Source organism: Leuresthes tenuis, unplaced genomic scaffold (genome assembly GCF_036924035.1).
Source record: "Leuresthes tenuis unplaced genomic scaffold, fLeuTen1.0.hap1 SCAF_16, whole genome shotgun sequence".
Lineage (NCBI taxonomy): Eukaryota > Metazoa > Chordata > Actinopteri > Atheriniformes > Atherinopsidae > Leuresthes > Leuresthes tenuis.
The window spans coordinates 32,970,583-32,995,652 of NW_027325370.1; the positions used below are offsets into that span (position 1 = coordinate 32,970,583).

General features: G+C 40.2%; 1 protein-coding gene across 2 annotated transcripts in view; it reads left to right on the plus strand.

Moving 5' to 3' along the window:
- The window catches only part of LOC140272442 (cryptochrome-1-like), a 71,032-nt gene that overhangs the window by 16,414 nt on the left and 29,548 nt on the right, over positions 1-25,070 (plus strand). Inside the window, exons 6-15 of one of the 2 annotated variants that reach the window (XR_011907918.1) lie at positions 2,659-2,747; positions 3,696-3,836; positions 4,888-5,199; positions 5,722-5,873; positions 9,155-9,357; positions 10,745-10,849; positions 10,992-11,141; positions 11,839-11,919; positions 12,165-12,286; positions 14,528-16,284. Coding sequence is in view for 1 of the 2 variants with exons in the window: in XM_072367895.1 (XP_072223996.1) it covers positions 2,659-2,747; positions 3,696-3,836; positions 4,888-5,199; positions 5,722-5,873; positions 9,155-9,357; positions 10,745-10,849; positions 10,992-11,141; positions 11,839-11,919; positions 12,165-12,286; positions 14,528-14,533 (1,361 nt within the window). In the remaining variant the exon portion in view is untranslated. Of the gene's footprint in view, positions 1-2,658; positions 2,748-3,695; positions 3,837-4,887; positions 5,200-5,721; positions 5,874-9,154; positions 9,358-10,744; positions 10,850-10,991; positions 11,142-11,838; positions 11,920-12,164; positions 12,287-14,527; positions 18,525-25,070 lie in introns of those variants that run through there. The other variant, XM_072367895.1, reaches the window with a different exon arrangement.

Sequence of the window (25,070 nt, forward strand, 5' to 3'; positions counted from 1 at the left end):
AAACAAAAAAAAAAAACGCCGCGTTGGCGATTTTAATAGTCGACATAATCATGACTTGTCAACTAATCGTGGCAGCCCTAATACGTATTCAGCCCCTTTACTGTGAAATCCCTACATACGATCTGGTGCTACCGCTCATCTTCAGAGAGAGTCACATAAATACTTGAGGAAGTTGTGTGAAATCCAAGTGTCACATTATCTCAGTATATGGAAGTGGTATGAGTGCTAAACACCTTTTCTGAAATACCCCAGTCTGCGACACCAATAATCAGGAGATATCACCAAGCAAGCGACACCACAAAGACCAGGGAGCTCTCCAAACAGGGCAGGAACAGTATAAATTAGGGTTGGGTTCTAGAAAATATCTGAATTTTTGAAAATACTACAGAGCACAGTTAAATTCTTCAGGAAAGAATATGCCACCGCAACAACTGCCTTGAGACGAGCTCCCACCAAAACTCAAGGAAGGCATCACTTAGAGAGTCAATATAGAGACCAAGGGTAACCCTGAAACAGCTGGAAAGCACTCCAGCAGAGGCTGCATGCTCTACTTTTCTATTTTCTGTTTGCTTCATAATAACAAAGATTACACATCTTCAAGGTTGTTGGCATGCTGTGTAAATCGAATGAATAAATCCCAAATGATCCATTTAAATTTCAGGTTGTTAAGCAGCAAAAAAAGCTGGCCTTTGTACATTAATTCAATTCAATTCAATTCAATTTTATTTATATAGCGCCAGATTACAACAATTGTCATCTCAAGGCACTTAAGTAATATAGTCCAATTCAAGCCAATTGGAATTCAATTAATTGTAATCATAATCCAATTAATTCATATAGAGCCAATTCAAAAAATTAATATCCTAGCTAAGGAAACCAACAGATTGCACCGAAATGTGTCTTCAGTCCAATCTCCCGTCCTGAGCGTGCCTGTGGCAACTGTGGAAAGGAACGACTCCCTTTTAACAGGAAGAAACCTCTGGCAGAACCAGACTCAGGAAGGGTGGCCATCTGCCTCGACCAGCTGGGGTTTGAGAAGACAGAAAAGAGGGGGGAAAAACACCATAACGCCATTCAAAGGATATCTGTTGGAACAGGGAAACATAGGTTAATAATCACAATAATGTCACATGTACATAAAATTAATTTTGAAATTAAACAGGGGGAAAAAGAGAGCAAAGTGAGGAAAGGTGTGACAGATGAGGTCCCCCAGCAGTCTAAGCCTATAGCAGCTTAACTATGGGATGTTTCAGGATTACCTGAGCCATCCCTAACTATGAGCTTTATCGAAAAGAAAAGTTTTAAGCCTAATCTTAAAAGTGGAAAGGGTGTCTGCTTCCCGGACATTTACTGGCAGCTTATTCCACAAGAGAGGGGCCTGATAACTGAAGGCTCTACCTCCCATTCTACTTTTAGAAACTCTGGGAACAACAAGTAAACCTGCAGTTTGGGAGCGAAGTGCTCTGTTAGGAAAATATCTTACAATTAAATTAGACATTAGACCACGTACTGTTATTTTCTGATTTATTTTTTTATTTTTTTAAAGCACAACATGAATGCAACAGTTTTGCAGATTCTCTCTCATTCATATACTCCTCTGTTTGACTGACATTAGAATTGTGTTCTCTCGCAAGAGTTTTTTTTTTCAGACTTATATTGAACTTTTCATGGCAGATGATTTGGTCATTTTTCACTAGCAAAGACAATAGGAAGGACTTCAAAGCATGTTTCATTTGATTTATTTTTTCTTTCATGGCAGGACGTCATCTTAGAAGAGCCATGAGAACCTAAGCTGGATTTCCCTCTAAAGCAGCACACTGTTAACACACCTAAATACACCCTTAGCTCATTACCAGTAAGGCTACAAATAGGCAGTGATTACAGCACTCTGTTGCAGCTTGTGTTAGGATTTTAACCTCTGCTTTCATAACAAATGTTCTGATGTTGCAAAACTTGAGTAATATATCATTTAAAAAGGTCAGAAACAATTTATGTCTTGCCTGACTTGACTAAGATGTAACAAAGATCTATCAGTAAGAAATGGCAGCAATATCACTTCCATATTAAAAACTGTACCTGTTTAAAGGTACATGTTCTGTAAAGCTTTCCTGAACCATCTTTTAGTTTCTATCCAGGTGTCTGGTTTCCATTCACAGCCTGTTAGTCCATTCATACAGTTAATAAGTCTTTAGCCATCTGCCATGTACACCTGTGTAGTTCATTCACTAATCTGTGTAAAGTTAAAGATTTGAACTCCCTAAATATGTTGGTGCAGATGTCTGGTTTCTCTTTGTACATGTTTTTTCCATCCAAGCTGTCACTTGTCTCCTGAATTAGTCAGATAACACGCTCACCTTCTTATTCTCACTCAGTCCAGGTGTCTTGTTTCCATTCAGAGGGCTACTGTTCATTGACAGTGCTCCCGCCATCTGGTGCTCGCACGTACAACTGTCATTCCTCATGGACTTTTTGGAATCCCTTTAAGGAGCCAGAAAAAAAGTAGCATTACCAGCTCAAAAGCAACAAAAACTAAAATGTCTTGCATTAATTACAAAACAGGATTTTGATACTTTATAATTCTAAAATTAGTACGAGGGCCTGCTGATGAAACGGCCTTGATGACAGTGGAGAGGAAGTGATGCAGATGAATGTTTTCAGGCTTTGACACAGAGGGCCTGCCGTCGGCTGTGTGGCCAGGAGGAGAGACTGAAGCTCTGACCAGGATAGAGCGCCATCTGGAGAGAAAGGTTAATTTTACACCCTCTGTTCATTGGCTTACACGAGCAAATCCTTTATAAATGACTGACTTATTTTTGTATTTGTATCTGAATCAAACACTATCGTAATTCCAGTAGAAAAAAAGCCCAGTTCTTGCTTGAAATGTATAATGCAAACCTCTTCAGAATGGCTATTTTTCTCTTTATTCAGAGATTTGTTGACAGAGCAACAAGAAAAATGAGCAATGCATGTGAATAATTCTACATTACTAACATAGTTCAAAACTATGTCCCAGCTGCTTGTGCAGGATGATGTCCAGCATTTCGTGACATCAGTTATATGCATCTTCTTAAACTAAGCAGCTTATGGGGTCATTGGTTCACTTTTTTTACATTTTGTTTGCCCGATTTTTTTCATTGGAAGCTCAAGAATAAGCTGGAGAAATCGTTTATTAAAAAAGTATTTATTAGTGGTCACAAGTAAAGTATATTGCAGCGCTGGACTCGGAGTGCCAGAGCTCCCGCAGGAAATCCGTCAGGCCGAGCCCCGTTATCCAGAAACATGTCATATTTATATTCAGCTTTATCTCACAGAAGTTGTTTTCACACTTGTCAAAGTATAATTGGCCAGTTTTGAGTGGCATGATCAGGCCAGCTGCTGTCCTTGTTGTGTTCTTTGGATGTGATAAACAATGTGTGTGTATGTGTGAGTGCTGTTTTAGGCGTGGATCTAATGTACCAGACCTATCTGCCCTAATAGAGATGTTTTGTCTGACCCAGTTGTTTATGTCATTCTAAGGTCTTGGACCATTTAAGGTAATCTGTTGTGCAGTATGAGCAAAGTGGAAAAGTACCAGCTAGGAAAATACAGAATATGAATTTATAATGTCTAAGATCAAAGCCAATTATAACAATTTTATAAATGTCTCTGATGGAATCATTCTCTTTGTTGCCATCTGTCTTATCTCTTTTTTTCAGGCATGGGTGGCTAATTTCGAGCGTCCCAGGATGAATGCCAATTCTCTGCTAGCCAGTCCTACAGGCCTCAGCCCCTACCTGCGCTTTGGCTGCCTCTCCTGTCGTCTCTTCTACTTCAAGCTCACTGACCTCTACCACAAGGTGAACTTTAAGCAGTTCCATTGTGGCTTGATAAGTGTAACATTGATTGGTAACAGCAATAACTAAAAAGGAACTTGAGGAACAAAGACCTCCACCTAGGTCACTCCTAACCCACCATGAAAAATAAGTATTTTTCCAAAACAATTAGTGAGAAACAGGAGATATTCTGTACATCACATTGTAGGTAGAATTATAGTATAATCTTATGAATGATTATTAAATACTTAACCATGTCCACAACAGAGCTGGCCAGTGTCCTCAGTTAGGCAAGTTTTCAAGAGAGTGTTCTACATTTTTATTCTGTACTTATCTTTATTGATTATTTGAGGCCTTTCTTCAGATAATCCCTTTAGTCTATGTGAACTGGCTTATGGTTACTGGGCTTTATTTACCGAGTTAAGATTGAGACAAAGAAACAGAAGCTCAGAAGGCACAAACATTTATCAGCACCTAAGTAACTTAGCTTTTACAATTTTTCTTGCATTATTGATGCTGCTGCTCCTTTTAACTTAAACTAAGAGGCTCCAAATCGAAATTCTATAAGTTTTTATAGGCTTGTTGGGTTTAAGAGCCTGCTACATGTGAATTTGAGCAAAATCATCTCAACTCAGAAGGTTTAATGATTTGATTGTGTTGCAAATGGTAGATGATGATTTAAAACTGGTTTAATGATGAAATATAATTCAAATTAATACTTAATGACTTACATTTACATCCATTTGAACTACTTCATTTTTTAATTCACATGTGCATTTTTATCACCTGTTTTTGATTATTCCTCTTAAAGAAGTCCCCATCACTGATTCATCTTAAAGGATGAATTTATCTTCTATAACATGACAAAAATTCACAAGTATCCAGTGCAGCTGTTTTAGAATCAGAATTACCCCATCTAACTGGATCAGATTGCAAATTGTGTGCACTGTCATAGCTCCATTAGAAATCTTAAAACTCAACGCAGATATATGTCATGCTGCTTCAGCAGAAGTCAGAAAAACTCAATACCTTATATGATACCTTCCTCTTTATATTTGTGTTTACATTTCTTCAGGTGAAAAAGAACAGTTCTCCTCCACTTTCCCTGTATGGCCAGTTACTTTGGCGTGAGTTTTTCTACACAGCGGCGACCAACAACCCACGCTTTGACAAGATGGAGGGAAACCCCATCTGCGTTCGCATCCCCTGGGACAAAAATTCCGAAGCTCTTGCCAAATGGGCTGAAGCTAAGACAGGCTTTCCCTGGATAGACGCCATCATGACTCAGCTAAGACAGGAGGGCTGGATCCATCATCTCGCCAGACATGCTGTGGCCTGCTTCCTCACCAGAGGGGACCTGTGGATCAGCTGGGAGGAGGGGATGAAGGTGAGGGGAAGGCGAAGGACTTCCCACAACAGAGTTCAATGAAGCGGTGGAATAACATTTAGTATGATTTAGATGTTGCTGACCTCCACAAACCATGCAGGTTGACTGAACAAAGTGTAAGCTTTCAAGGCAAGGCAATTCATGTGTTGAACTGGTCTTCTGTCTATTTGTTGACTTTTACATTTGAACAAAATGGTATTTGTGCACACCAACAAAGTCTTTTCACAATGTAATCATGGCAGCTGTTTGTATGCTAATCTGGTGTCAATATCTAGCTCAATAGAGACGTCTGCAATTCGTTGCTGGTAGCCACTTCAAATACCCAGATATATTGGTTTAAGCAAAAAGCTTATTTGTTATTCATTTAAAATTTACTACATCTATTTTTCAAGAAAAATGCACTATATTTTTGGTCATTTAGTTAACTGGCAAACACAATTCTCAGCCCAAAAGCATGATCACAGACACAGAAACACATTGAGAAACATCGGAGTTGAGTTTAAAAAATCTGTCGTCCTGCAGGTTTTTGAAGAGTTGCTGCTGGATGCAGACTGGAGTGTGAACGCTGGCAGCTGGATGTGGCTGTCCTGCAGTTCATTTTTTCAGCAGTTCTTCCATTGCTACTGCCCCGTGGGCTTCGGCCGGCGCACCGACCCTAACGGGGACTTCATCAGGTGTGTACCTTTCATGGCATCGCCCCTTGGTGCCATGAGCTGATCCTCCCAACCTAGATGGGAACCCTTGTTCCTTCTGTCTCTCTGGACTGCACATATATAGAAACACAGAGACCATGAGAAAGCCAAAAAAGCATGCTTGTCTTTATGTGTGTTAATGCATTTGGCAGACGCTTTTACCCAAAGCCACTTCCACTCGTATCCCAGGTAGGCAGGTAGGTAGCATAAGGGGGTCTTGCCTAAAGACCCCTACTGGATCTTTCTTCAGATGATCCCTTTCGTGTCTGCATTGTTACACAATACCATGCTTTGGTATCACCTTGTTCAGTCAGCTATTTACAGCCACAAAAACACATGACACGCTAATTTTCACACATGCACAAATAACTCACACATGATCTGAGGGTAAATTCGCCAGACAAAGTCAAATAGAGTGAGAGATGGAGGGATATAGGGGGTCTCTGGGTAAGTGAATGACAGAGAATGAGCATCCTTCAACTCCTCTTTTCATTTTTTGCCCATCAGTATTTTTCCTTTTCTGTTCCAAATTCAGCACTTTAGTTTTTGGGGTCAGGCATGTATTTTATAATAGTTTAAGTGTTCACAGTGTACTTCTTGCGTGCCTTTTTAATTGTTTGAGAATGTTTGGTGTTTGTCGACACAGACACATCTTTAAGGTATACAACTGTCAACTACCTGCAGAGGCATAGATTATTTCTTTCTCTGGATGTGGCTCTGTGTTTGTGCTTTTGGTTCATTTGTTTTTTGGGGGATTGGGGGAAAAGTTCAGCTATCCCTCTACCCTTTGTAGATTGTAGATGATTGCTTGTAAGTTGATTGGCCTTCTGTGCCCCTCCACCCAGGTGCAGTCTGGGCCTCCTGCCAGGACTGCCCTGGATGAAAGCTGGGCATGAAGTTGAGAAATCAGTTGTTGTTTGTTCTTATTTACTTGTGTAACCCTGAGGGACAGGACTTGCTCGCACCCCAGCAGCACCCTCTTGGCAGGTTTGTAACTCGGTAGTGTCTCATTTCGTCAAAAGGGATTCTAACTGCTTGGTAGGGAAATGCAAACGCCTTGACTGTATTTGTTAGGTAGAGTGCTATGAAGCATTTCCTGAAGGGTAGTGAGGAGAGGCGTTGGACCCGCTGTAGCTCTGCCATCGCAGTGTTGCACATTTGGCACCGGTACTCGTTACCTGTGCTGTGCTACGCAAGCCGGTCCATTGTCCAGGCGCTGGGCAAAGTCCCTTATCCGGCCCTTTGTGAAATGTTCAGTGGTGCTCTGCTTATGTGAATACAGCCCTGCCTGTTCAGGTGGACCTGGAGCAGTGACTGGCTGATACATGTACTATGAATCAGACATACAGACACACACACATGTACACGACACGCATACATTCTTTTATATTAGAATAATAATAAGATGACAGGTGATATGGAAATATACCACCTCTCACATACATCTATTTGTTAAACAAAGACATTTATCTCTTTGTAAGCTCTGTCCATGCACCCACTCATCACAGGCCTTTCTCACCATGCCACCCACTGTCTTCTGTAGGACTGCTTGCTATTGGCAGGTTGCGGATCTTTCTGGCAAAAGGGTTGGGGTCCTTTTTGGTGAAATGAGGGGACTCCCTAGTGGGCCAGCCCAGAGTGTGGAGCTGTGGGAGGGGACAGTCAGCAGGGGGGCTTTGGGCCCACTGACCACTTAAAAGTTAACCACCACAGTCTGGGGGAAAGGGGGAGCAGCCCTGAGCTCTTTTCTCAGTCCACCGTTGTCTGATCATGGGGCATGGACAGGGGCGGGGGGTGGGGAGACTGGAGCTGTGAGGTAAAATGGAAGACTCCTGTCATCGACAAGAAACTTTTAGTGTAACCTGTAGTTATTTAGCTTCAATTCTACAGATGGATATAAATTGAGGACACATGCATGTGGACGCTGAGCTTAAAATAAAAGCTTCTTTTTTAACCACTTCTGCCCTCAGTCGATACCTGGTCAAAGAGCAGGACAAGCAGAAATCAAAGAAGAAAGCTGGCTTGGAACTAATCTTGTAACTTCTTCCTGCTGTAGAATGAAATTAAACCATAAATCCAAAAACAGAATTCTCGATGGCAGAACCTTTCCATCATGCACCTGCTCTGGTCAGTGTTGGGTTGGGGGGAGGACTGTGGGTGGTCGGGGTCAATACACTCTGCTTTCTAATCGCGTGTTACAGTAGACGTCTCCTAGCATCATCAACCCAATCGACAGTGATCTCTCTAGTGATGGCGCAATCTCCGTAGCAACCGGAGCGCCGTCTGTCGTGTGTGTGTGTGTGTGTGTGTCGGTCCACAAGGCCACACCACACTGGTCCCCACCCCTCTCTCTGTGCCTCTCAGCGCCGCACTATGCTGCTTCCCACAGTTCCACTCGCCCCCCTTCCTCTGTCCTGTCTCCCCTCCTCGGACTAGGTAAGGTTGGACCAAGTGGAGTAGGTAGGTGGCTTCTCTTTGTCACATGGAGCAAATCCACGACAGCCCAGGGAAACGATACTTTGAGAATATTGACTTCTCTACCTTGATGCAGTTAGTGTTTTATTGGCTTCATCTCTTGGAGGAACGCACTTTTTGTCTATGGTGTGACTGCTGTCACACCATCTTACAGTAAATGTTGTTTTGGACCACAGCCCCTTGTTTTCTATCATGTTTGGAACTACAGTCTTCACTGTGCATTCTGATAGTAACTCACTTCAGTGCCAGATTCTCTAAAAGTTTATGAAAGAGTTTCAGACTTGAAGAACAGAGATTTTGTACTCATACTCTCATGTACTCTAGCTATTTTGTGCAGTGTTGTGGTTGTTTGTACCTTTCATTTTGGAGCAACTATTTCCCATGGTACTTGTAAGCATGAAGTGCTGAAGACCAGCATGCTCTTATTGGTTATTAGAGTACATATGTGGGCTGCAAAATTAAAAAATAAATGTATTATGTAATGCAATGGTATAAGATACAAAAACATTGTTAAAAAATACAACACTGTATCTATTATCATTAGAGATTACAAAAAATACATCTGTACTGAATTTTGAATGCATCTTAAGTTATTTGAAACGAAGATTTCACCAATGTTTTTTTAGAAATTCTTTTTCTTTCTTTTTATTTTATATATCATATATATATATATCACTTTTTTTTTTCTTATAACATTTGCATTTTTTCTAAAGTTTCACTCGCACCCCAGATTTACTTTGTACCTATTGGCACAAGCCAGCAAATCTAATGTTTCTGTGTGCTTCCAGACGATACTTACCTGTCCTCCGAGGTTTCCCTGCTAAGTACATCTATGACCCATGGAACGCCCCAGAGCCTGTGCAGGCTGCAGCCAAGTGCATCATAGGTGTCCATTATCCAAAGCCCATGGTGCACCACGCAGAAGCAAGCCGGCTCAACATTGAGAGGATGAAGCAGATCTACCAGCAGCTGAGTCGATACAGGGGACTGGGTAAGAGATCAATAAATTGCTAAACATTTTAGCAACTTATGTCCACCTTTGAGGCTGTAATTTTATAACAGGTTCGACAGTCTAAGCAGAGATCATCAGACCTCCCTATCCCTCAGCCACCTCTTCTTGCTCTTACAGACTCCAAGGCATTCCCAAGCCAGTCGACAGATACACTATATCAAAAAGTATTCACTCACCCATCCAAATAATTAAATTCAGGTGTTCCAATCACTTCCATGGCCACGGGTGTATAAATTCAAGCACCTAGGCATGCAGACTGATAGGATGCCACCTGTGCAACAAGTCCAGTTGGGAAATTTCCTCGCTACTAAATATTCCACTGTCACGATATGGATTAACAATGGGATGTCACTCAATTTCATATGTGTGTAAAGGCAGATAAGCCAATACTTTTGGCAACATAGTGTATAATCCAGTAAGTACTGAGTCTGTCCCAAGGCCTCATGGCCAGCCCCTGGTAAGGCATGAAACACCTCCCTTTAGAAGCACCCAAACCACCTGAAGTAGCTCCTATGGATGTGGGGGAGCAGCAACTCTTATTTTCAGGCTCGTATATTAAGTAGTAAATAGACGGCTTCCTGTTTTGGCAAAGTAACAGTCTTGCGGACACTGTACCAATCCACCCGCCAATATCCTGCTCTATTTTACTCCCAACTCATGAATAAGATCCTGAAATACTTCAACTCCTCCGCTTAAGGCAGTGACGCACTCCAAAAGGGGAAGGGCAATCTACCCTTCTCTGATTCATGACTATGGCCTCAGGCTTGGTATTAATTCTCATCCAGGTAGCCTCACATTTGGTCTTCACTCAGTGAGCATCATCAGCAATAAGCACAGATGCAATCCTGAACTGAACTGGAAACTCTCCATCCCCTGCCTGCATCTCAAATTTCTGTCCATAAATGTCCCCCAGACCTCCATGTGATGCTGCACTGGTGTGTCATTCAAGACAAACCAACAGCATCCATGGCCACCCCAGAGTCCTGCCAATGCAGAGTTTTTTCCTTTTCCACGACCTCAACCTCGGTTGTTGTTGTTGTTTAGAATGAAATCATTGTAAATATTTATCATTTTTTGAGCTACTCGACTAATTTGAATTTCCCCCACTGAGGGATGAATAAAGTATATATATTTTAACATCTTTTGAGCTAATTGACTCATTTGAATAAAGTGTTTTTCTATTCAATAATCAAGTCCCCCCGAACTCCTCTGCCTCCATCATGGAAACTGTATTAGTGGGGATGTATATTCTCAAGTCCTACTAATTCTAAGAATCTGTCTTGGAATAATGGTCAAATTAAACTTGCAAACAAATTTTTTAATTTCTCAAAAAAGAAATATATATGTACATGTTTTCCCTTTTCAGGCCTTTTGGCGTCAGTACCATCCACCAATGGAAATGGGAACGGAGGGATCATGGCATACTCTCCTGGAGAGCAGCAGCCAGGGACCAACAACAATAACTCACATTGTAAGTGAAATTTGAAATAAAACACATTCTCTTCAATTGATGTTCCTCTTTATCCTTTTTTGTATATTTATTTTTTTTTTGCTATTGTTCTTGTTTTATAACCGGTACGATGCCTTCCTTTATGCTTTTTCTTTTTTTTCAGTGCCTGGAGTGTCAGGAAGCTCAGTTGCAACAGGTAACTGTAGCGGAAGCATCCTACTCAACTTTGACTGCGAAGAACAGACTGGGCCAAGCAGTGTTGGACAACCGCAACAGCGAATGCAAAAACTGCGCCAAAATCAGCAACAGCATGGTAGAGCACTCGCTGATATGGACTTTTCCTCAAATTTTACATACGGTTTATTTATAAAAACCTGTAGTAAGCACCTCTACATATTAAAGCTGTTTTCATTCATGTTTTACTTTTGTCGAACGGAAAAATCAGAAATTGTCATTGAAAATAAGTCTATAAAGGCTGTCAATTCAGCATTGTTTAAAGCAATTTCAAAGTGTTGCTCAGCTTAAATGAAATCCTGATTTCATAAACGCAGTGTCATCTGACAAAAAATATCATTCAAGTAACGTCTATCCAGTGAATTTGGCTAGATCATCTCCTACAGAAACGGTTAGAAGTGCAGGAAATGTTTAATGTTATTTCATACAGTCTGCTGTCACTGTGTATGGTTTCATAACTTAACTCTCTGGTCCCTTGCATGTATGCTGGGACAAGGACAGTTGTACAATCAAATGACCAGGACGAGCTGTAACCATCGCTCGATTCAACTGCGTGTTACCGTGCCGAGTGATAGCTAATAATGTCAAAGGAGCACATCTTGGAAAGGGCTATAATCATTAATCCTGGTGATTTAGTACACAAAACCAAACAGATCAACGTTATTGCAACAGCTTGGTTGGCAGTGATTGTTGTTTAAATTACCGTGGATGGTGAACTTATTCCCACGAGTAACATCATTATGAGCAAACCACAAAGTCCGTTGTGTTTTCTGCAGGATACCACTCAGTGCCAGATGCCAGCCAGACCATCACCAGCAGCCGACTCTACCATGAGTTTGCTGTGCCTCAACACCCAGGTAGGTAGCACGCAGGGCTGCCAACCTTCATACAAGAGTACTCTGGAGTTGTTTCTAAAAGCTGGTTTTTGATTGAGAATAAGATGGTAAAAATATTTTTCTGTTTTGTAAGTTTGAGCGTTTCCACAAGAGGCAACACTTTTACACTAGTTTTACACTCTCTTCTCTTGAATAAAATCATTGCTCTCATGTCCACCAGATTAAGTCTTTCTGATACTGACAAAGGTATTCTTGTTTTCTTGCAGGACATTCAGGACTCCTCCTGCACACCAGGGGCAACGTCACAGGAAAGCGGGAGCGTGAGTCGGAATGTGAAGAAGACACGGCATCCTGCTCTGTGCACAAAATACAGAGACAGAGTGCAGAGGTCAGCGGTCTGCTTATCATAGTAATGACTACAATTCTTATTAAAAGTTTCTGTTATGGTTCAGTCCATATAAAACCTCTCATGATGAACAGAAATAATAAAAACCGTCGAAGACAACAAAATAGCTACAAGTGATAGGTTTAAAACTGTCATTTCTTCAAAAGGCAACTGGCCCTGGATTCAAACTGTAAAACTCATTATACATGTAAGTACAGCTGAATTCGCTGCACAGATGTTGTCTTTCATTTACTTGAATAGTGATCTCGTCAGGTCACACTACAATTTAAAAAATCAGGATTTTCTTAAAGCAGCGACCAGCTGGAAATGCTTTAGGAGACCACGAGCTGACACGTAGTCCTAATCGGCTGATTTTTACCCACCACTTCTGCTGCATTTGGCCATCTGAAAAAAGAAACCAAAGAATATGTGAACAATAGCATCTTTATTGGGAATCCAGATGTATTTTCCCCTGCGTTTGTTTGCGATATTGAGACGAATTGGTCCACTTTTGGAACAGCTGAGTGGCATATGCTCTCTCCCGTGGGGTGGAGCAACAGATGTATCAGGACACAGATCCTCTCAAGCTGAACCCTTAAGAGGTTAAGATGTCATTTAAAAGTTAAGCCCATCTGCCAAAGTACTGTTTGAAATTGAGGTTGATTTGCTTGGTTGCCATTAAGGTTAGCTTGAGAAGATCCGCTCTGCCCTGATACACCTGTTGCTCCAGGTCTGAAGATCCGCAGCATTTCCTCATCGAAATTCTCTCAATTCTTTCAGCTCACCTGGCTAACTGCACCCTCCTTGCAGTGAGCAAGAAAGTGGATGAGCAGAGATGCCTTTACTGTGAAGTACTGAAGAGTGATTACAAACCACTATATCTTGAGTCAAAAATATCAGTATCCAAATATAAATGTTTCTAACAGTTAATGGCACCAACCTGCTGGATGTTTAGTGATCTGTTTAAAGAAGCCAGCATGTCTGTGCCTTCAGCCCTCGTTCTTTCAATTGTTTTAATGTCCCAAACTGAAACGGATACAAAAACATACTGCTCAAAGACAGCTGACCCTGCAAACAATCAGCAGGATTTTATTGAACTAAAAGCTCCCTACAGAAAATAACTATTCCATTTATTAATTTTTTTATGATTTTATGAAGGGACTTGCTTTGAGGGTTGCGAATACCTGAGATTTGGCACCTCTGTCCTGACCAAAAACATTGTTCACTCATTTTGTTTGATTAAGTTTCATCATTATTGTGTTATGCCTTGTGAGCCACGACGGCACTGTTAGAGCACTTGAATGAGCCGGCTTTGACTTGGTTCCTTCACCTGTGTTTTATTCTAATTCTCCAACTAGCAAACCAACAGGCCGACTGGTCAGCTCAGATGTATATTGGTTTTGCATTTCTGAGACACTACAGTTATACTTTTAGAATTTTGCTTCCGTTTGTGGGCCAAACAGGCTCATTTAACGGATACTATCCAGTTATTACATGTTCTGTTGTCAGTCAGTGATTCTACACTTTTCTTACCTATAAACAGTCAGTCAGGGGGTATATTAATGGGCAATTTTTTCTTAATTATTATTTGCATTTGTCAGATAAAGAAATGTGCATCCTTAATATAACCCCCTGTGTGCAGGGACTTTACTGTGTGAAATAGTTTTTCCCCAAAGACAAAAATAGGGGGCGCAAAAACTAGTTAGTTTGCACTCTTCTTTTGAAAAAAACACTGTTGCTCCACTTGCATTATTGATCAGTGTGTGCGTGCATTTCCATAGGAAACCATTCAGGAATCACTGTATATTTCCCTACAGTGGATGTTATTCTTTAACCTAATGAATCATACATTTCATTCATGAGTTCTAAACTTCCACACACCATGTAATACCACACCCAAAATAAATTGACGATTCATTTGGAATCTGGAAATTTAAATGTAAACTGTTCCAACTCATAACTTTGTCCTCCAGCTACAAAGTACATTCCATAATTGCACAGTTTGTTGACAACAGAGGGATGTCAGGATGTCATTAAATGTCAGCCCGTCATGAAGCTGTTCACAATAAAACAAAATCCAAAAACAGATTTTTTTTTTTAATTCAGCACCTCAGCTATGTGAAACAATGGTTTATGTAACCAGCAGCAACTGTGGAAGGGTTCATTACTGAACCTGTTTTATTTACTGAAAACTTCTACAATATTTGAACACAAGTTGTATCTCTTCTGTTTCCTTCCTTGCAGACCTAGTGCTGGTGGAGTAGAGACAGTCTGATTTGCCACTAGAGTCGCCATCTGGCCAGCAGATAGAGGAAAGCCTGACGTCGCCACCTGTGCTCCAATCGCCTGCAGCTTCAGACATGACCCAGCTGCTCCTCAATTACAGTGCAACTAAAACTCTTCTGTCAGAAATTCCCTGGGGTATAACACAAAGGTGAAAATGTGAAATTTGGCTCATAACACAAATTTTTAAATTTAAAAGGGCTTTTAAATTGGAGTGGGGCAAAAAAGAAGTAGTTGACCTTTGGCTTCTTTTAGTTGAACACAGACAGGTATGACATTAGAAGAATGTGCAATGAAACAAAACACCTCAAACCTAGAGCTTGACAGATTATTTGTAAAAAAATATTAGAAATTGTAAAAAACAACATTGTCTTAAGACTGCTGCCACCAGCCAGTATAAACTGTACAGACACCGAAGAGCAGCTATAAATGTGAGGAATGGAGTATTTAGTTTAGAGTTTTCTGTTGGGTTTTTCTGTCTTAAGCATTAAACACTTTGCTTGCTCTTGCTTATACCAAGATAAAACCAAGTTGATAGTTTCAGGGTCTCCATAGAAACCTTTTATACATTTATTTTTACTCAAACGTGTGTCCCTGTGTGCTTCATCTCCAATGTAGTATTAGTAAATGAGATGCCACCAGTAAACCCGAGCAATCAGTCCACTCCAGGAATGTCTTGTCACAAAGCGAATAGTCTTCACAGTTGAAATGTGCTGTTTATAGTTATGTTTTTTTTCTACTTTTCTTTCATTTGTTTTATCAAGACAGTATCCTTGTAAATAAATAAAATAGATGGCTATTTCCTACATGATAAGAACCTGGACATCCTAAAATGAAGTACAGGTTTTAATGTTATTTATATTGATATGATTAAGTTATCAGTGTGCATCTATTAACAAGGACAACCAAGTGGGTCATTTCAGGGATTTAATTTAAGATCAAAAAGAAGCGTAATTCCTCAACTTCTGTGACTAGGTTGCATGTTGATAGAAAGTTGTTCATACTTGAGATCCAATTGGTAAGAAAGAACAAACTCTTCGAAGCTCAGATACTATAAATCATGATAGATTTCATGTTGACATATGCTGCCATATGGTTAGTGTAAAAGATTGAATGATTTGTATTGGCAGCTAAAAACAGTGATTCAAAGTTTTCTGGTCAGTGTCTACACACACACACACACACACACATATTAGTATCTCACAAAAGTGAGTACACCCCTCACATTTATGTAAATATTTTATTATATCTTTTCATGGGACAACACTGAGGATATGACTCTTTGATAAATAAGATATGTAAAGTAGTTGGTGTACAGCTTGTATAACAGTGTAAATTTGCTGTCCCCTCAAAATAACTGAACACACAGCCATTAATGTCTGAGGTCACCATTATTTTCTAGCACTGCCTTAACTCTATTAAGCATAGAGTTCACGAGAGCTTCACAGGTTGCCACTGGAACCATCTTCCACTCCTCCATAACGACATTACGGAGCTGGTGGATGTTAGAAACCTTGCACTCCTCCACCTCCCGTTCGAGGACGCTCTACAGATGCTTAATAGAGTTTAGGTCTGGAGACTTGCTATTTAACACACCTGCTCCCCATTCACACCTTAGACGTTGTAACACTAACGAATCACATGACACCGGGGAGGGAAAAAGTTTTCACTTAGGGGTGTACTCACTTTTGTTGCCAGTGGTTTAGACATTAATGGCTGTGTGTTCAGTTATTTTAAGGGGAAGGCAAATTTACACTCTTATACAAGCTGTACACTGACTACTTTTCATTGTATCAAAGAGTCATATCTTCATTGTTGTTCCATGAAAAGATATAATAAAATATTTACATAAATGTGAGGGGTGTACTCGGATACTATATATAAATATATATTCATATATATTAATGCTGGCGGTGGTTTGTTAACCATGCATATATAGTGGTGGACAAACCACCACAACGAGGGAAATGACCATTCATGTTTACAGTGTGTTCCTATTGACTAGTTTTTCTCTGATCATTCAGGCTGGTCCAAGAAAATAAAACAAAAAAACTTTAGGAGGCAGAACTACGAGCAGAAGAGTTCTTGAGTAACTTTTTTCAGTTTTTCTTTGTAATGAAATTATTTTATGTGCACATGTAGTGTCACAGCTGTAAAAAGAGAATCGCGAGCACATTTTGTTTCGAGCACGTTTCAGGTTTCCCACATTTGGACGGTTTAGATTTGGAACTAAATGCTTTAAAGTTCTGTATTTTGCTTCAGTCAGATGTGAAATTCAGTTATTTTTATCTGTCCATCTTCTCGTTCCCCACTTTATTATTAGTGGACACACACAATTCACAGCTGGTGACTTTATGCCCTTTTTTTAATTCTTTCTTTCTTTCTTTCCTTGGCTTTGCCCAGTCAATCACATTTTCGCCTTTTTGTGTCGTTCCCCCCCCCCCCCAAAAAATCTTGATAGATTAACCCTTTGACATCAAGACAACAAATGGCTTTAGAGCATCTCTGAGGTATTCTTTGGTGTCGTAATGTTATTTCTGTGCATCGCATTGAACAACCAAATAACACACTGTATGGTTAGAGTTAAATTGAGGGCATAGACGCAGGCAGTTGGTTGCAATCTCCTCACTCGTGTCACATTTTTCTAAGATTTCTTATTTAAAAAAGAAAAAAATAAACAAGATAGAAAAATGTAAGTTGAGTCGACACGAAAAAAAGACAGGCAACAGCATCTAAGTGAGCCTTAATTCTGTCAGCAAAACAGAAACCAACATTCCTCAGAATTAGGTGTATCCTCGAGAAGATTTCAATTACTGGACAACGACTTGAACAGTGTAGATGTATGGCTGCTTGTGACATTTGGCAACCCAATTAGTTTTTAAATTGAGATCTCACAAAACTCAAAAGGGTAAACGAATAGCGGCAACAATTTGATACAATGGTTTATATTAAACGAAGCAAAATGTCCCACAACAACAATGGAAAGATGATGATACACCTTCCACCATCACCATTACTCCTGCACAGAAGAATGCAGTCGAATTCAACCAGAGAATGTATGATCCCCCCCTTAAAAATGCATCCAACGGCCTCTCCTGCTGACATTCGTACCTACGTCCCACACACAGACGCACGCAAACACACATCCATTGAACACTGATGTCTTGATATGAACTTAAGAAACTTTAGAGTGCTGGAAACCTCCCGTCGATGTTTGACAGTAATGGCATTCTAGAGATGATTGTGCCCAGAACGCAAAACAGCTGGAATGGTATAACAGCGATATCATGTTTGAGGATTTATTTTAGATGCATAGACACATTTGTTATCATTTATCATCAGTTACATTCCAGTGCAAGCCTCTTACAGACACTAAAACACTAAAAAGACACAAAGGGCATTCTTCATGCAAAATGCTTCCCACACGCACGTGAATCTTTCAATATGGTCAAAGTTCATATTCCTAGTTGAAGTTTTCAATATCACGCAGATTGGGGCTGGAGAGGCTGTTTGTAGTTGGCTGCTGCTCCTCCAGTAAGACGGTTCTGGTTTCATTGGAGCTGAAATGACTCGTGTCTGTGTGCAGTACTTGATGTTTGTTCATCTGTGATGGTGCTGCCCTCGACTTCAGGAGCAATGTAGAGAGTGAGGAGGGGGAAGCATGAATGGGAGGGAGGGTAAATGTAATGTCTCTGTATTACAATTCTGTATGTTCTCAAAAGAATTGTACATTATTAGCTTTTTCGTACCTTTTATCACTAAGGAAAAAAACAACTTCAACCGTGTTTTTTTTGTTTGCTTTTTTTGTTTCCCTTCTGTGACATAACGGAGAAACGCATGCCGTCTATCATCTCCATATTGTTATGCTCTTTCTGTCTCTCCTTGTGTTGTGAAAGGCTTTTCTTGTGCTTGATCGAGTTTCTTTACAGGAAAAATTAAAATTGTTACAACTTGACAACTTTCATTTTGCTTTGCATTTTGTTTTCAGCTGCATTGATGCAAATGCACTGTTCAGAGACTTTTTGTGCTTTGCATCAACAGCTTATCTTTTGTGTGATAAACAGAAACAAAAGCCACCCACCAAAAGGGAAACATAAGCTCCCCTCTCCTCAAACATAAGTTCCAACAAAATATTAGTTTCTGTTTGATTTGCTATCTGTCGGGGAGTCTTGTTCCCACGAGCTGTAGGAAGCAAATGATTTGAGATAAGAAAGTCCATGACAAAGTGTTCAGCCTCCCTTAATTTCCTAAAACACTTTGTTTTGTGTATTTAATGACAAACATATACATTTTGAATTTCTGTTTATAGGACATTCACATCAAATGCCATCTCAAGGCACTTCAAAGATACAATTCAATTCATGCCAATTACAATCAAAGTCATTGTAATAAAATCATCATCCAATCAAATTAAATTACATTACATTCCATAATTAGTCCAATTCATACAAAGCCAATTAAAAAAGAAGTTGCCTAGCTACGGAAACCAACAGATTTCATCTAAACTTGTCTTCGATCCAATCCCCTATCCTGAGCGTGCACGAGGCAATGGTGGGTTTGTAGTTTGGGCTTTTTATTGGGCAGCTCAAGGACAGAGGCTTGAGGTGTGGCTTGCAGGAAGTCCTTAGCCAAACGTTAGAGCAAAATTTTGTGTTCAATAATCCACCACTGGCGTGAGTGTTACAAGAAAGACACATCAAACATCTGTTGGCAGAAATTCTATTCTGTTGCCACTTAGCTGCTGTTACTGAAGAAGGTGACCATATGACATTAAAAAGTATATCATAGGAAAATGATGGTCTACATGGACTATATTTCCAAAGCCATCACCCATCCAAATAATTAAACTCAGGTGTCCCAATCACTTCCATGGCCACGGGTGTATAAATTCAAGCACCTAGGCATGCAGACTGCTTCTACAAGCATCTGTGAAAGAATGGGTCGCTCTCAGGAGCTCAGTGAATTCCAGCGTGGTACCGTGATAGGATGCCACCTGTGCAACAAGTCCAGTTATGAAATTCCTTCACTACTAAATATTCCACAGTCAGCTGTCAGCGGTATTATAACAAAGTGGAAGCGATTGAGAACGACAGCAGCTTAGCCATGAAGTGGTCGGCTACGTAAAATGACAGAGCGGGGTCAGAGAATGCTGAGGTGCACAGCGCACAGAGGTCACCAACTTTCTGCAGAGTCAATGGCTACAGACCTCCTTTAACATCTACATGCTCCCACTGGCACAGATTATAAAAAAAACAACCAAATAAACTACCATAGCTATGCAGATGACACGCAGATATATATTACAATGTCACCAGGAGACCGAGGGCCTGTACAGGCCCTTGGTAAATGTATTGAGGAGATTAATGACTGGATGTGCCACAACTTCCTCCAGCTAAACAAAAACAAAACTGAGGTAATTGTCTTTGGAGCCAAAGATAAACGATTGAAAGTCACCACAGAGCTTCAATATGTAAATCTAAAAACTACCAACCAGGCCAGAAATCTGGGTGTAGTGATGGACTCAGACCTAAATTTGGACAAACACATTAAGGCAATAACAAAGTCAGCCTACTATCACCTTAAGAATATATCAAGGCTAAAAGATCTGATGTCTGAGCTGGACCTGGAAAAACTAGTCCATGCATTCATCTTTAGTAGGCTTGATTATTGTAACAGCATCTTTACAGGTCTACCTAAAAAGTCTGTTAGACAACTGCAGCTCATCCAGAACTCAGCTGCTCGAGTCCTCACTAAGACCAAAAAAGTGGAGCACATCAGTCCAGCTCTGAAGTCTTTACACTGGCTGCCTGTCCATCAGAGGATAGACTTTAAAGTTCTGATGCTGGTCTATAAAGCTCTGAATGGTCAAGGACCAAAATACATCCGTGACCTCCTGACCCACTATGAACCTTCCAGACCCCTCAGGTCATCTGGATCTGGTTTTTTATCAGTTCCCAGAGTCAGAACCAGACATGGACAAGCTGCATTCAGCTTCTATGCTCCACATGTCTGGAACAAACTCTCAGAAAGCCTCAGATCAGCTGAAACACTCAGTGTATTTAAGTCCAGGTTGAAGACACATCTATTTTCAGCTGCATTTGAATAAGCTTGAGTTTCAAAACGGAATCATATTTTAACTATTGATTTTATCTTTCATATATATAATTTTTTCTGATTTTATCTATTGTTCTTATTTCTTTCTTTTGTTTGAATTTTAAATCATGCTTTTTATTTCTTCTTTTTTGTTTGGTTTTTTTTCCCCTTGTCCTGTTCAGCATTATGGCAGCAGAATTGTAGTCTGAATATCTTTGATGCCAAACAGATTCGCTTTGCCAAGGGAAGTTTTATAAATGTAAAGCTCCCCTTGATGCCCATTTATTTATTTCTGTTTACAATATATAACATGTAATAGAACTGAACCGGACCGGGGGACAAGGAAAGAAGAAGAGGAAAGAAGAGGAAACAGAACAAAAATAGAAACAAAAACCAGACAACCAGCTGCTACACCTGTAAAAAACAAAACAGACAACAATCCATGGCCTCTGAGGGGAATCCAGCCTTAGTGCCACCAGGAGCAACTGAAAGCAGACAAGCAGAGAAAAAACAAACACACAAACAAACAAAAACAAGCACAAGAAGCGGCAATCGCATACAACACAGCTGTGGATATAGATGACCTGAGACGACATGATAATACATCAACTGCTTAGCGACCATGCTACTGGACTAATGTGTGTGTGTGTGTGTGTGTGTGTGTGTGTGTGTGTGTGTGTGTGTGTGTGTGTGTGTGTGTGTGTGTGTGTGTGTGTGTGTGTGCGCGCGCGTGTGCGAGAACATGCAACACCCATGGCACAGGACCTACATGATAACCGCGCGACCCTCTGGGCAGCCTACATACCCAAAGAGCCCCGCCCACCAGATGCCACTCAGTGTAACAACCCCCAAGACCTAGTGTGTGAGTGTGTTTGATAAGTAGTAATGTCTAAGGTGTAATTAAAACAGAGGCGGGGAACTGCAGAGTGCAGCCAAGGGGACCACCTACGTGGCCCCATCCACTCCTTCTTCTGTTTTAATGTCTCTGTAAAGCACTTTGAATCAATTTGTCGTTGAATTGTGCTATACAAATAAACTTGCCTTGCCTAAGTTCATATGCGTGTAAAGGCAGATGAGCAAATACTTTTGGCAGTATAGTGTATCTGCTTGCATTAATTGATTTGTCACTTCTTACTGCACTTGGCACTGTTGAAGTGGTAAACTTTATGTCAACTTTGTTGGATTTAGCTATCAATACAGTCAATTTTCTTATCACTTCTTACATGGTAAAAACTTCCCACAACATTAAGTTTTATTCAAGTTTCATCATGTTTTCATTTATGCACACGCACAGTTGACCCATTTCCTGCTCTTTGTCACACACACTTTTGTCTTTCTATACTTTTGAGGACTTTTATTGACATCTACATTTTCACAATCAAATGCTTTACCGCTCTGGGGTTAAGCCTTACCTAATTCTAAATTTTACTGTTAAACCTGCTCTCAATTTTCTATGGTCCTTAGAAGTGAGTTCTCATGAAAAAGGTTTCTCAGTACACAAATGTCCTCACTAAAATTCCAAACTCACAAGGATGACACACATAAAAATACAGACTACCCCCTTTGTACTGTTAGCCCTAACCACAAAAGATTTTTGTTTGTTAGTCAGCAAATGCAAAGTAGATTGTAGCTTGAACATATTGCACTCCAGGTAAGGCATTTTCCTTTTAGAAATAAATTAATCACATAATGGAATTTCTAAATACAGATTAATTTCATGACATAACATGAAAGTGGATGAAAATCTCTTTTTTATATTTATCATTTATGCTGGAACAACTACAACATTCACATCAGCACTCACCTCTTATTTTCAAATTCTTGTAAAGATTCCACTCATTGTTTATATTTCATCCGGTAAATTAGGTTAGATCACAGCAAACAGATGGCTTCTCTGCCAGAAGCCATCGGAAATAGAGATGATAATAGCAAAGAGGAAGATGTGGTCAGATGGAAAAGGGGAGGGAGAGAGATCTCTGTTTAGAGAAGCATAGCTGGAAAGTTCGTAATAAAATAGAACTGGCCGCAATGTCTGGTTTTGTATTGTCAAAGCAATGCAAGCACAAACATGAAACAAACAGAAATAAATCCTAGCAATACAACAAAAGCATATAAACAAATATAACTAAGATATAAGTGTACATAGTTTCTAAGTTACTGAAGTTTGAAGCTTGAAAAATGCTTGTGGACACAATACTGTCTATACTTATCATGATCCAACTTATTTTTTGTTAGTAAGTATAAGACTTGAGAAATACACAGCTATGGGCCATGTTCTTTGGCTGTATCTTTAAGCAGTAGATGATAGCATGCTCACAGTGACTGTGTTAACATGCTGACATTTTGCAACAAACTTGTTCAGTGCTAATAGTTTTTAAGGTCACTTTGCCCATAAAACTAACATTTTTCTAGGCTGATGGATAAACTGACCTAGCAATAACATCAGAGGATGACCAGCTTTGTCATAAATCATCTTTACATGGACATAAATATTGTTACAACATTTTATGTGAAATAATATATATGAAAATCACAACTTTAAACCTAATAACGAAGCCAATGAAAATGTATGGGGTAGATCCCTGAGCTGGACTGTTTTCTCTATCCCACTTTCACTTAATTTCTGATCATTGTCGTCCACTCTTATCCGTACCTGCAAACATTTTCACTATTCAAACAGTAGTGCCATAGTTTTTGTTCTTCCTCTAACATCCAGTTTACGTGGTAGAAATATACATAATGGAAACATTTTTTGGACATGACGCTTGCCTTGCTTTGCTTCTATATTGTAAGGCCAGAGCTTATTCTTCTTATAAACTTGATTTATTAACTATTATTGTAGTTATGGATAGCTCCATGTAATTTCATGTAACTTAATTTTATTCAAATTCATTGTGCCAATTCACAAAAAAAGTCTTCTTGAGGTACAAAATGACCCAGTTGTATAAACTCCAATTTAATCTCCATCAATCCATCCACTATCCTCTCCTTAACTGAGCTCGGGTCTTGGAGACGACGGGTTCAGAAGGGCAAACCCAGACACCCCTCGTGCCAGCTGCACTCTCCAGCTCATCCAGCTCCAGCATCCCGAGACATTCACTGGCCAGAAGGAATATATAGTCCCTCCAACAAGTTCTGGGTCTGTCTCTGAGTCTCCTCTTGATTGAACTGCCTGGAAAACCAGGAAGCATCCTAATCACATGGCTGAAGCACTTCAGGTTATTCCTTTTTATGCCAAGGAGTAGCAGCTCTATTTCTAGCTCCCTCTAGATGTTCAAGCTCTTCACTCCATCTCTAAAACTGAACCCAAACACCCTCGGAAGGAAGCTCATTTCAGCAGCTTGTATCTGCAATCTCATTCTTTTGGTCACTACCCGAATCTCATGAAGATCAGTGAAGAGTGCAGATTGATCAGTAAATGGACAACTTTGCCTTTCGGGTCAGCTTTGTCTTGACCATATTTGGCAAGTGCGGCACCCTCATTGCTGTTGACAAAGTCATAATCCATCTGTCCATCTCACGATCCGTCCTACCTCCTCCGTCTCCACTCATGAATAAAATCTCAAGAGACTTAAACGTTTTCGCTTGAAGCAAAGGACCATCTCTGACCACGAGGAAGTACTCCACCACTAGAGAACCATGGCCTCAGACTTGGAGGAGCTGAGCTTCATCCCAGCCACTTCACACTTGACTACAAACCACCCAAGTGTATGCTGAAGAAGCCAATAAAACTACATCATCTGCAGTAGGCTGAGATGCAATCTTGAGGTTCCCAGTCTCGACACCCTCTTCATCCTAACTAATCCTGTCCATTTATACCACACGGTAACTAGGGGCTGCCGAAGCAGAATGCAACATGCATCACAAAAACACTCAAATTTGTGCCAAGGATGCAATTAAAAAACTCTTGCTTTGGTTATATATGAACCTAATAACCTATAACAGCTGCCTCTGTACCCCATACTAGAGCCCTGCACGTGCTTCTTCATCCCGCTCCCGATGAATTTCTGTCCACTCCCGCCCGCACCTGCAAAACTTTGAGAATTTATGCCCGCACAATAATAGAAATGTATTGATTTTGTGTCTTCTCCCATCCCGCAGGAGAAAACATGTAATTTTATAGGCTATTAATAAAGATATTCATGAGCTTGTTTGTTTCGTTTTCCTTACCAGCATGTCTTTTGACGCACTGGTCAGGAATAGCACTCCTATTTCATTGTTTTCATTTAGGTTTTAATTAAGTAAAGGCTGTTTCATATTCTATTCTCCTCCTCTGTATTTTATTTATTGTTCTACCTTCCACATCATTTATTGACATCCTGTCGCTAGGCTACATCTCGATTCTGCAGTGGGTTTTTTAAGCCGTCCGCTCCCGCCCTCAGCAAAGTTCATACCGCCCGCTCCCGTAAGA